This window comes from Phacochoerus africanus, chromosome 3, assembly GCF_016906955.1.
Source record: "Phacochoerus africanus isolate WHEZ1 chromosome 3, ROS_Pafr_v1, whole genome shotgun sequence".
In the NCBI taxonomy this organism is placed as follows: domain Eukaryota; kingdom Metazoa; phylum Chordata; class Mammalia; order Artiodactyla; family Suidae; genus Phacochoerus; species Phacochoerus africanus.
In genome coordinates, this window is record NC_062546.1 from 158,677,735 (window position 1) to 158,691,836 (window position 14,102).

The window sequence follows — 14,102 nt, forward strand, 5'->3', positions numbered from 1 at the left end:
TCATTATAACTATGAAGCAAATTTAGTCACAGAATTCATGGCTATCATGCAAAAATTGTTTCTGCCTACTAGAAAAAAGAAAAATCTATTTACTATAGCATCAACAAATATGAAATAATTAGTATTTTTAAAAGAAGACATGCTGAAATCTATAAAACATTGTAGAAACTAAAGAAAACCTAAAAAAAAAATGGGAGAGAGAAACTATATTAATGGAAGATTTAGTTTAGTTAAGTGATCAATTCCACCAAATTGATCTGTATTTCAATATGGTAATTGTCAAAATCACAATGGGATTTTTAATAGAAGTTGAAAAGTAGTTTTTAGTATATAAAACCACACAATAGCAAAATTAAACCTTGAAAGGAAAGACCAAAGCGGGAAAACACATTCTATCTGACCTCACAAAATACTTTAAAGAAACTCTTATCAGAATCGGTGGTACTGATGTAATGATAGATAAATAATAAGTGAACATTACTGTAGAGGCCTGAAATACCCACAAATACATTGTCAATTGATTTTTCGACAAATGTGACAAGACAATTCAATGGAGAAAGTCTCTGACAAATGGTATTGGAACAACTAGCTAAATATATGAAAAAATAATTAAAAATTAACCCCTACCAGAGTTCCCATGTGGTTCAGTGCGTTAAGGATCTGGCATTGTCACTGCAGTGGCTTAGGTCACTGTTGTGGCACAGGTTTGATCCCTGGCCTGGGAACTTTCACATGCTGTGAGCACAGCTAAAAAAAAATTAACCCCTATGTATGCTACATAAAAATAATTTGAGATGAATCATAGATATAAAGTAGAAGCTTTTATATCAGACTATAAAACTTCAATTTTATAGTCTGATATAAAAGTAGAAGCTTTTATAGTCTGCTATAAAACTTTCCCTCTATGAACTTTGAGTAGGCAATGACTTCTTGGAAATGACCCCAAAAGTACTAAACATAACAGAGAAAAGAGTTTGTACAATGGCACTTTTAACCCCCCACCAATTTTTTTCTGTTATCCTACAATCTATATTACAAAGTGAAATGGCAAGTCACATACATACATCTGAAAAAGAATTTGTATCCAGAATATATGAAGAACTAAATATCAGAGTTCCCATTGTGGTTCAACTGTAACAAACTCGACTAGTACCCATGAGGATGTGGGTTCAATCCCTGGCCTTGCTCGGTGGGTTAAGGATCCAGTGTTTCTGTGAATTGTGGTATAGTTTGCAGACATGGCTTAGATTTGGCATTGCTGTGGTGTAGGCTGATAGCTACAACTCCAATTTGACTCCTAGTTTGGTTCCTTATGCTAGGAAACAAAATGAAACAAACTTAAAACAACAAAATGAAACAAACTTAAATATCAATAATAAAAGGACAAAAAAAAACTGATAAAAAATGGGCAGGAGACTGTCTTCTACAGGGGAATCCAAATTGAAAACACATTGTGTTTTACTCATGCCGTAAAATGACCAAATTAAAAAATGTCCATATTTGATGTTGGTGAGAATGCAGAGCAAGTAGAGATCTCTTACTATAGGAGGGAATGGAAAAATGATACAAATACTTTGGAAAACAGTTTGGCAGTATTTTATAATGTTAAACATAGACCCGTCTTAGGGTAGGTATTTACCCAGACATATGAAAACATATGTCCACAAAAATTTTTATAAGAATATTTGTATTTGTAACAGTTTTATTTATAACTAAGAACTGAAAACATCACAAATGTCCCTCAGTAGACAAATGGAAAAAATCATTTGTGGTATATACACTGGATGGAAAGTAATCAGCAATAAAACAAATGATTCATGTAACATTTGAGAAACTCCAAAAGAAGACAGACACAAAAGAATATATATTTTATTGCCCATTTTATAGATTAAAGGACAGGCAAAATTGACCCATGGCAATAGAAATTAGAGGGATGATTATCCATAAGAAATGTGATTTGACTAGAAGTAGCCATAAGAGAACTTTCAAGGGTGATAGAAATATTCTATTTCTTTAATGATGCAGTGGTTATATAGGTACACACATTTATCAAAACACATCTGATTGTACAATTATGATCTGTACATTTCATTGTATATAAATTTTATTCCCTCCCCCCAAGAAGTGTGAGGTTTACAGAGTCAGATATTATGGATTTGAATCCAGGTTCTCTAAGACTTTAATCAAGTTATACAACCTCAAAGAATTGCAGTTGCATAAGTATTGTGGGGGTAATAATAATCCCCACCTTATAGTCTTTATGAGAACAAAGTGAGATAATACATGATGAATATTTACTAGGGAGCTAAATGCTGTCTTAATCAAAAAGACCTGTCATACCCTAAAAAGGGAATATGGCTTTTAAAAAGTTATAATTGTAAAAAATAATTACTAATGAAGTCACATGTTATAGTGATGAATCTATGGTGTTACCATTTAAATGATTCTCTGTACAGCTTGGGTATTTGAGGAAAACACATTGTCCTATTAAGAGGACACAATGAACTCATTTTCATTTAGTTAGTATATTTTATTTATTTATTTATTTATTTTGCCTTTTCTAGGGCCACTTCCCACGGCATATGGAGGTTCCCAGGCTAGAGCTCTAACCAGAGCTGTAGCCCCAGCCTATGCCAGAGCCACAGTAACGTGGGATCTGAGCCGTGTCTGCAACCTACACCACAGCTCACGGCAATGCTGGATCCTTAACCCACTGAGCAAGGCCAGGGATCGAACCGGCAACCTCATGGTTCCTAGTCGGATTTGTTAACCACTGCACCATGACAGGAACTCCAAGTTAGTATATTTTAATATTCCTCAATGTAGCTATTTTCTTTTCCTGCGCTTTTGTAAGACAGATAGTTCTCATATATAATTTTAAGCATATATTTTGCATTTAGTTAATGGAATTAAACACAATTTTTTTTTTTGGCTAAAAGCCTTTTTAAACAAGTTCTGAACTAAAAAAAAAAAGACTTGATGTCTTAAGAAATCTAAGCTTTATTGGTAAAGCGTATTTTCAATTTAGACTGCACATGGGAAATCATTAAATTTTTAGGATTTGCAATAGATTAGTGAAAGCATGGCATTTTCTTTCTTTTCTCCTTTTTTTTTAATGGCTACACCCACTGCATATGGAAGTTCCCGGGCCAGGGATTGAATCCTAGCCACTTTAACCTACTGCACTGGGCCAGGGATCGAACCTATACCTCCACAGCGACCCAAGCTTCTGCAGCTGGGTTCTTAACTTACTTTGGGAACTCCAGCATGGCATTTTCAAGATTTAATATTGTTACCAATTGTTATGCCATCTAGAGGTCTTATAATTAAATATGAAGTACTTATGATGCATTAAATCAATTAATGCCTTTACCAAACTTCTTTATAATGTCAATAAAGCAAATAAATCGTTATTGCATGTTTACATTATGATATGAGTGGAGAAGGAATGAGCTGGGTGGACTTAGGATGTTTGTGACAGTTTCTCATTGATAGATCAGGGATTGTTAATTGTTTATGAGGCCAAATTCCTATAGCAGATATATTTTGTTCAGTTAACACTGTTTTTTACAAAAATATTGTTTCCTATCAATTAAAATTAGGAGCTTTCCATATAAAAATTTGGGATTTCTGGCCTTTTCTCACCCATTTAAAAATCTGACAAGTCTGGGTTGGAATTGCCCATTTCCATAAGCCAGCACTTAACTGGAACTGAGTAGCAGTTTGCTCCGTTTAAGAGAGGGCACACCTCAGGTTTTCCACAGACACCAGCCAGCCAACCTCATTCAAGTTACCTGCCAGGTTTAAAAAACCCTCCTCACTATGAAAATGAAGTAAATAGCAAAGCAAAAGAAAAGCTGCAGTTGCCACTATGCTTTCATTTAATAGGCACCAAATATTTGAGGAAGGGGGAAAACAAACTAGGGGGAAAATACTATGATAAAAGAGGTGAGACACTGGATGGGACTCTTGCTTCCAACTTCAACAGCTATTCATTTAATTGCCAAAAGATTTCTTATTTTTTATGTTGGACATAGGTAGGCATTGAACTATTACGTTAGCATAGGCTACTATACTCATTTACTCCATCTCTAACCCTAGACATTGCCCTTTGGCAGTACCTCCTGTTAATGTTTTTTCTTGATTCAAAGAATAGTCTGACATATTATTATTAAAATGCAAATCTTCTTTGTTTGGTTTTTACAAAGGCTGAAGAGATAACGTTAACAATTGGCCAAGCGTTTGACCTGGCATACAGGAAATTTCTAGAATCTGGAGGAAAAGATGTTGAAACAAGAAAGCAGATTGCAGGGTTACAGAAAAGAGTGAGTAAACTAAGCTTGTTTCACATTTATGTGATGTAAGTACAGGGAAACTTGCATATCATCAAACAAATTTAAAAGGCCTGCCATTAAATTTTCCCCACACTGATTGGAACTGCTTTCACTGTGTTCCTATAATTTTTCATTCCTGGTCCCCTGCACAGTTTTTAACCATTTTATATTGAATTCCCACAAGAACTTAGTGTTCTCATGTGACTTTGCTTCACTTCCTGATGCTTCTCATGGGGATCAGAGCAGCAGAAGCAGCAGATGCTGGGTAAGTGGTTTCCCATGCAGCTCAGATTCCTTTATAATTAAATTACACCCTTTCTCCACTCTCTTCAAAATCGTCATAAGCAAGTTTCACTGTCTTGCGGTTATACTCCAAGATTATGGGTACAGATTGCACAGTGCTACAAGAAAACACAGAGATGAGGTATCAGGAACACGAAAGTTGCACACACATAAAAACATGTTTTAAATGTAATAATATGCCTTTCCAGTGACCTAGAATTCTATGATAAATCCCAAGCTTTATCAAATAATTTTTTTCCCGTGTCAAAAAAACACATTAAAAATTTAAATAATATGTAATCCTATTCATTAATGTAGTCAATATAACAACCAATATTTTCCAGGAATGCATTTCTGAAGGTTATTCAATAATCATTTGCTTTTTAGATTCAAGACTTAGAAACAGAAAATATGGAACTTAAAAACAAAGTACAAGATTTGGAAAACCAGTTAAGAATAACCCAAGTATCAGCATCTCCAGTAAGTATATAGAATACATGCATCTTTCTGTAGAAACAAGATTTCATGGTGATAAAACATGTCTGGATCATCAGCTCTTCAATATTTCAAATAATACTCTGGTATCAGTAATTTTAAACTAAATGGAAATAGAAATTAAAGGTGCTAAATAAGATTAATTTAAAAATTAAAAGTACCTAGGTAGCTCAAGTCAGAGTTGTTTTTCTATGTTTCTAGAAAAATTCAGCCCTCAATTTGGTCTTTTCCTCTTTCTGGCATAATCTTTCTTTCATTCCAATCAATTACTGTTTACTGAGGTTAGATTTAATAATCTAAGCCAATCTACCCTTGGAGTATAGAACTTCATTATAGAAACTGGACTGTTAACAAGATCAAATTGGTTTCTTATATTACATAGCAAAAGTTCCTTTTAGGAGTGACACAGTTATATTTCAGACACTAAAATCAGTAGTAGTCTCTGCAGACAACTCTCAGTATTTTATAATTAAATGTTTTACTTTTCGTTTATCATAGATTTGAAATTCTTTTCTCAATGCCATGCATGATGCCATTATTTTGTGATTTTTGGCTAAGGGAATTTTTTAGAGGAAGACAGAAATTAAAACAATTACTTTTTTTTCCACACAAAATATACTTAGGCATTTCATTTTCTTTTTGAATCATTTGTACCACTAATATTATCCATTAAAATGTGTATTTTATTTGGCATTTAGAAATTTTAATGTTTATAACTGTTGGCATGATACTATGAAGTGATCACCATTATGGCATTTATCAACTTCTGAAAAGAATTTTCACTGCAAAATTTTATTTGCCAGTCCATTTTGGTTCAAACTCTAGGTTGACTCAATGAAAACTTTGTGTAGGTGTGTGTGTGTGTATATATATATATATATATATATATATATATATATACACAATATATATATTGCTGTACTAGACTATTTCACCAGTTCATTACCATGAAATATGCTTCTATAAGAAGCTGCAATTAGGGTTTTAAATTTGATGTGCCCTGGAAATGGGTCAAATTCATTTTTTTTCTTCTGGCCTCCCACTTTGCCATCTTCCACACTGAGAGAGTTCATATTTCCATTGCTCAGTGTATCCTGTGTGACAGTGGGGTTGACATGGCTGAGGTAAGAAAGGTTGGAAGTTGAGGTTCCAGTGTTGCTGTGAACCTCTGTTATGCACAGTGAGGTTCTAGAGCATCCTCTTCAGGTACTGGTTTTATTATAATATTGCTCTCTGTTTGTTTGTTTTTCTTTACTACCATTATTATTTGCTTCTCATCAGGATTATGATTTTTTCTTGCCTTCCCCACCCCAAGGAAAGTCAAATTCTTCAACCTTCAGACCCAAAAGGAGCAACATTTTTTGGGGTCTTATTGAAAGTCTCATAAGCCATCCTGTGAAACACATTAGGAGTATAAAGATAAGTTGAAGTTAAGGGAAGTTGCTTTTGAAGCAGGCTTAATAAGGTGGTCTTTGCTGGAATTCATTGCATATGAAAAGTAACTTTACTTCAGTCTTTGTGTTTTCGAAGGACTGAAAATAAGATCCATCACCATTTTGGATACAAACCCAAAGCTTATTCATTGTGTATCTTCCTTCTCTAGAAAGAGAGCTAGGGGTACATGTTAAAGGGCGTGGTAGATTTGGGAAGAGCAGACAAGTTTGGGACATGTTGGTAGAACAGCACATCTTTATCTCCTGAAAGCAGACACTGCCCTAGACTAGCACCGGGGCAACTGAGCAGAAGGTGGGTCAGGGTTGGAGTTGTGCATGTGCATTGGTGATCTCACGTGGTTATCAGGACAGATCCAGAAATAGCAAGGGCCAGAAAGAATGAAATAACACTCTCTTCAGTTTCTTGAGCCCTCTGGCTGAGATAGTTATTAGAAGCAGTGAGCTTGAAAGTTGGTATGTAATTTCTATACATATGGAATTCATAAATATGCATATTCATTTATTCAACAATTCTTATTGGTGGAGTCAGTTATGTAAAAAAAAAAAAACCACAATAAAATCATTCAAATAGCCAGTTATCAGAATGGAGTAACTCTCAAGTTGTCATTTAGTTTATTATCATAGGCATTGTGTTTGTCTCAGTACTGAATGCCTCAGAGGAGTGCTTCAAAGAATATGACTAAAAGGTTCAATTAAATAAAGAGAAATAATGTTCTCTAAACCATTCTTTTGTGCTTTATGCACCTGTGTAGAAAATGTATTGCATTATTGATCATTATGTAACTAGCTCAAATTATAACTTTTGCAATCTCCTTATATTCTTTTGTCACGGTTGTATCTTTGTTTTTCTTTAACTTTTAAAAATTACTTGTCTCATAACTTTTCAGCTCCTTAGAGTTTCATTATGTGGTTTTTGAAATTGCTGATACCTCAGAGAATGTACATTTTCTTTAAGATTAAAAAATAGAATTATTCGATTCTTTTTAAATTTTATCTTTTTCTATAAAGTTGATTTACAATGTTGTGCCATTTTCTGCTGTATAGCAAAATGACCCAGTCATATTTACATGTGCATTCCCTTTCTTATATTATCTTCCATCATGTTCTATCTTAAGATTCCCCATTGTGGCACAGTGGTTAACGAATCCAACCAGGAACCATGAGGTTGCGGGTTCGATCCCTGGCCTTGTTTAGTGGGTTAAGGATCCGGCGTTGCCGTGGGCTGTGGTGTAGGTCACAGACACGGCTCGGATCCCATGTTGCTATGGCTGTGGTGTAGGCCAGCAGCTACAGCTCCGATTAGACCCCTAGCCTGGGAACCTCCATCTGCCATGGGAGCTGCCCTAGAAAAGACAAAAAGAAAAAAAAAAGAAAATGGATATAATTGCCTCTGCTATATAGTAGGACCTCATTGCTTATTCATTCTAAATGTAATAGTTAGCATCTACTAACCCCAAATTCTCAGTCCATCCCACTCCCTTCCCTCTCACCCTTGGCAATAACAAGTCTGCTCTCTATGTCTGTGAGTCTGTTTCTGTTTTGTAGATAGGTGCATGTGTGCCATATTTTAGATTCCACATATAAGTCATATCATATGGTATTTGTCTTTCTGACTTACTTCACATAGCATAGAATCTCTAGTTGCATCCATGTTGCTGCAATGGCATTATGTCATTCTTTTTAATGGCTGAGTAGTATTAATCCACTCATCTGTTGATGGACCTTTAGGTTGCTTTCATGTCTTGGCTATTGTGAATAGTGCTGTTATGAACAGAGTAGGTTCTTTTTTGTTTTGTTTTGTCTTTTTTTGGTCTTTTTTTTTTCCTTTTCCATGTCCGCCCCCACAGCACATGGAGGTTCCCAGGCTAGGGGCCTAATCAGAGTTGTAGCTGCCGGCCTACACCCAGAGCCACAAAAACGCCGGATCCGTAACCCACTGAGCAAGGCCAGGTATCAAACCTGCAACCTCATGGTTCCTAGTCAGATTCGTTAACCACTGGGCCACAACGGGAACTCCAAGAGTAGTTTTTGAATTATAGTTTTGTTCAGATATATGCCCAGGAGTGGGATTGCTGGATCATATGGTAGTTCAATATTCAGCTTTCTGAGGAACCTCCATACTGTTCTGCATAATGGTTGTAACAATTTACATTCCCATCAGCAGTGCAGGAGTGTTCTCTTTTCTCCACACCCTCTCCAGCATTTGTTATTCGTAGGCTTATTAGTGATGGCCATTCAGACTGGTATGAGGTGGTACTTCATTTTAGTTTTGATTTACATTTCTCTAATGATTAGTGATGTGAATTCAAAATTTTAAATTGCTAAAGATACCTGATTAATTTAAATGATTTTGAAGATACTGTTATAGGTACTTATTAACTTATTTCTAAAACATTTTGAAGAGTATAAAAATATTTTTGCTTTTTATGTTCAATTTTAGTTATGTAGCTGAGAAATAACTTAATATAACTCTGTCATCTCTTTCATACCTGTTGAAAAGATGTCCCAATTTTCTGATTTAAAAATAAACTAAAATAAATAAAATTAAAATACCGGCAATTAATTATTAAGTATGAAATATTGCCATGCTTATAAATATCCACTCTGCCAAAGGTTTATTTTATTTTATTTTATTTTTTTAGGGCCACACCTATGGCATATGGAAGTTCCCAGGTTAGGGGTCGAATAGGAGCTACAGCTGCTGGCCAACACCACAGCCACAGCAGTGCAGGATCCCCAACACTGAGTGAGGCCAGGGATCAGATCTACATTCTCATGGATACTAGTCATATTTGTTTCCTCTGCACCACAGTGGGAACCCCTGCTGAAGGTATTAATTATTCAAACTATTGAAATTGAATTTGAAAAATAATGAAAATTATAAATAATTAAAATATAGAGGTTTTTTTGTTGTTTTTTCTATTTAGGGCCACACGGGTGGCATAAGGAAGTTCTTAGATTAGGGGTTGAATTGTAGTAGCAGCAGCTTCCAGCCTTACACCACAGCTCACAGCAACACCAGACACCTAACCCACTGAGTGAGGCCAGGGATGGAATCCACATCCTCCGGTTACTAGTTGGGTTCCTTACCACTGAGCCACAGCAGGAACTCCCTAAAATATAAATTCAAATTATATGTACCTCGTATTTAATAGCTTGCAATGAGTCTACAGTAAAGTGAATTTCAGTAAAATTAGAAGTGTTTTACATTTGTTCTTTCTTATGAAATGTGAGCATTAGTTTTACAGAACACACAGCTGGGACACCAAGTACCGCACAGAGTGCCATTGTGCCCAGCAAAGTTCATGAACAGTAAATGCCTGCTAGACATATAACTCTGGAAATGAGATTCTGTAGGTTTTGTTTGTTTTGCTTTTAGAGGGCTGAAGGCTAGAAGTCTCCAAAATTGCTAAAGTTTTTGGCAGTTTGTCGAAAGGATTACAGGCAGCAATTAATATGTTAACTGAAGAAGCATTGAAGTAAATTGTGAATCCTATTATGTACATTGAAATTAGAATATAGGTGGGTTTGTTATATGGGATTAATTGGGCTTCAGCTTCTCCATGAGTTTTTAAGTGTGTAATGATGACGGGAACCCCCAAGACAGATGACTCTTCTCAAATGACCTCCAAACAGGCCTTAATTCTATTGGGAGCCAAATTTTCCTAAGTCACAGTCACATAGAGGTAACTTTTTTGCCATATAAAGCCCTCCAATTTGGAAGTGGTTCTCTATAAATAATTTAATAAGACAGTTTGGTTCATTAAAAAATATACAGTAATTTTCTGAAATAGAAATTACTAAACACAATATAATCCATCAAGAAACTGCTAGTCAAAGTAAAATAGATTTATCTCTAATTTCAGCTTTTACATAGTCTTTGAGAAGAGGGAACAAAGAGAACAAAAGTTTGAATGGAATTTTGAGGGTTTTGTGGCATTAAATTTAATGTAAAAAATGAAAATGATGTAAATTACTGGTATGGATGCTATTCTTCTTAGTGTGTGACAAAGTAACAGATAAAGTCAGTTATGGGAAGAATCAGAAAAATAATAAGAAACATTGTAGGTAAAATTTGATTAGATAACTAAACGATCACAAGCCACCTCCCCTAGCAAGTGATCCAAAGTTAAAGTTGAATTTCTGTAACATAGAACAGTTGCTCAAAGATCAGTTCTTCAAATAAAAAATTTCAGTCTTATAGATGTTGATTCTTCTATTCTGTATTAAAGCATAGATTAAAAATGTGAGGCCCTGGTACGTAGAATGTCCACGTGGAGAACCTTTGCACTCTGAAGAGTCACTGTGTGGGTGAGAACATAGATGCATTTCTCTAGTCTCCTCAGAGGCATCCTGAGGAAAGGTGGCTATTTCTTAGATGGTAGCCCACCAACCACATATGTTTTATATATGTCAATGTGATTTGGTCATAATGATGTATTTTGAAAATGAGAACTCATTTTAGGTTCAGTTTTTTTTTAAATTTTATAATGATTTTTATTTTTTCCATTATAGCTGGTTTACAGTGTTCTGTCAATTTTCTATTGTATAGCAAACAGTCGCACATACATGTATATATTCTCACATTATCATGCTCCATCATAAGTGACTAGATATAGTTATCAGTGCTATACAGCAGGAAGGTTCAAGTTTTTAATAAAAATCTTTAAGAATTCTAAAAATTCTCTCAAGGTATGATTATGTAAATTTTATTTTTATTTTTATTTTTCCTAATCCCACTAAGTCATCACTGGTTATTTCAAAATGATATCTAAGGGATATATTTTAAGTATTATAATGCCTACCACTTTGATTTTTATTTTCTCATATTTGCCAATTGGATAGATTCAATACAGTTGTGATCTGTTATAGCAGCTTGTAAACCATTTGTTAAACATCTTATATGACCATATGATATTATAGACCTTAGGTTTTAGCAGTATATAAATTTCAACTCTTAAGAAACTTGCATAGCATAGAGAAAAAGAGAGATAATAAACCCATAGTAAATGAATAAATAAACTTAGAAGTTTAGATCTTATGCATGTTATGAATAAAATAAAATAGAGGAGAATTGAAGAGAATGATTAGGAGTTTATTTTAGAGACGGTGATCTGGGAAGCCCTTTCTAAGAAGGTAGCATTTAAATTGAAAATAATTAAAAATTACTGAAAATAAAAAGTTAATCACTACAAAGAACTGAAAACAGTAACAAGAACCTTTGTGCATAGTAACCAAGAGACAAAAAAATTGAAGAGAAACTCAGAGGCTAGATTTTATAGGCCCCTATAGTCCATGGTTTAATTTTTTTTTTCTTTAAGTGCCGTGAGAAACTAGTCACAGTTTTAAACAGGGGATTTGGAGATCGTCTGGCTGCTGTATGCACCATGGGCTATAAAGAGGCCAAAATGAGGTTCCTGAACTGATGGGAGGCTATCTCAGTATCTAGGAGAGGAGGAGAGTAAACTGGCCTAGAATTCTGTCAGTTGGGGTGATGTATATAGCTTGATATATTTTGGAAATAGAAATTGAAGAATTTACTAATGGATTGGTTGCGGACTCTAGAATAAAAGAGGCATCTGGATTGTCCCTCAGGGTTTTATCCTAATCATCTGGGCAGTGGTGCCACTTTCCAAAATAGACATCATTTGGGGAAGGCGAATGATATACAGTCAGTATTTTTTTCTTTCTTTTCTTTTTCTCTTTTTGGGGCTGCACCTGTGGCATATAGAAGTTCCCGGGTAGGGGTTGAATCAGAGTGCCTCTGCTGGCCTACACCACAGCCACAGCAATGCTAGATCCCAGCCGTGTCTGCAAACTACCCCAAGGCTCACTGCAATGCTGGATCCATAACCCACTGAATGAGACCAGGGATTGAACCCTCATCCTCATGGATACTGTATTCTTAACCGGCTGAACCACAATGGGAACAACAGTCAGTATTTCACTTTTGCTCATGTTACTTCTGCCTGCTAGACCACCAAGTGGAGACACTTATTAAAAAGTTGGATATACAAATCTGGAATTCAAAGAAGAGGTCTGGCTTCATGATAGAGTACTCAGATTTAAAAGTTTGCTCTTTTTCTATCATCATTTGGACTACTATTTATTGTTTTAGTTCATACACCCAATATAAACTTTAATGTGAGATTATAGAGTGGTTTAGTTCTAAGGAAAACAAGAGGCTTTTTTTTTTTTTTTTGCTCAGTATTAAGATTAAAAGACCTTCCTAACTACAGAAATGTATATTATTAGTATATATCTCAAACCTTTTTTTCCAGTTAAAACCAATTCCTCATATGCATAATTAATAAAGAACTGCTCTTATTTTTCAGTTTTTCATGTATAAATTGACATTCTGTTTTTTTAACTTGTTCTTAACAGAATGCCTACAGGTCTCCTAAATACCACTAGAATGATTCAATCTTGTATTCCTTTTCTGGCAAATGAAATAACCTTTTGATAGTCTCCATATTACGTACCTCTACATCACACTGAATTTGTGGAAATCTTTTCATTGGTTTTAGAAATTGGGTCTTTATTTTATATGGTCATTTAGATACACTGAGAAATTTCCGTTACTTGACTGTGCTCTTTGCTTTTTGCTGTGTTCTAGTGGCTTGGCAATAGATTAGAGGTTGGGTTTTCCACCATTTGGTACTAATTAACTAGGGACAATCTGATTTCCATTTATTACATTCACATGGAAGTGCTGCCTATATTTATATGAGAAAAAAAGGGTTTATTCGGCCCTCCTAGCCTCATGAGTGACTCCAGAAGATTGTTCCATTATAAGATGTGGGCATAGCAAGTTAAATCAAATTGTTCTTCTTGATTCTTGTGTTTGGATGTTTACATTTTACTTTTCTGGCTAGAGAAGGTTTTAGCCAAATCAGACTATTGCCAGGAAGTTAAATGAATAAAATTGTAGTCCTAAGAAATACTGGACCTTCTATTGCTGAGTAAAATAAATGTCTCCCTTTCAATTAAACCAAGTGTTACCGGATAAAATTCTACCTTTACATAATCAACTGTGTGGCCACTGATTAGACTTGATAGGACAAATTATAACCTAAAATGAGTATTTCGCTGTGGGTAAATAAAACTGCCTATTTATCATCCTCTGGGGTTTTCTCAACTACTATTGAAGTCAAAATGAGCAAGAGAAGATTGTGAAAACTCTGAATTACACAACAAGCCAAATGTGAATCTCTAAACAAAGGCATAAATTTTAAACATGAACATTGATTCAAGAATATTTGTTGCCCACAAAAAAAATGACAACCAGTTCACAACTTCACTTTCACAATTTTTACTTACACACATGATGATTCTGAAGAAGTAATCCCTATTTAACAGGGAGGAAAACATATTTCATTCCAGTTCTGACCTCAAGTACCTAATCAAGTCATCTGATCTCTTCTTGTTCCAGTTTTACTCTTTGGGATACGTAGATCATGATATCCATTTAATTTGCAAGATTCCTATAAGAACATGCAAAGGTCTTACAATTAAGAGACCAATATAACCAAACTGT

General features: G+C 34.8%; 1 protein-coding gene across 8 annotated transcripts in view; it reads left to right on the plus strand.

Moving 5' to 3' along the window:
- The window catches only part of GULP1 (GULP PTB domain containing engulfment adaptor 1), a 260,159-nt gene that overhangs the window by 226,722 nt on the left and 19,335 nt on the right, over positions 1-14,102 (plus strand). For 4 of the 8 annotated variants that reach the window (XM_047773038.1, XM_047773040.1, XM_047773039.1 and 1 more), the window contains 3 exons: positions 4,209-4,325; positions 4,519-4,599; positions 5,004-5,096. In XM_047773038.1, coding sequence (XP_047628994.1) covers positions 4,209-4,325; positions 4,519-4,599; positions 5,004-5,096 — 291 coding nt within the window. The remainder of the gene's footprint in view (positions 1-4,208; positions 4,326-4,518; positions 4,600-5,003; positions 5,097-14,102) is intronic. The other 4 variants (XM_047773043.1, XM_047773046.1, XM_047773041.1 and 1 more) reach the window with 1 other exon arrangement.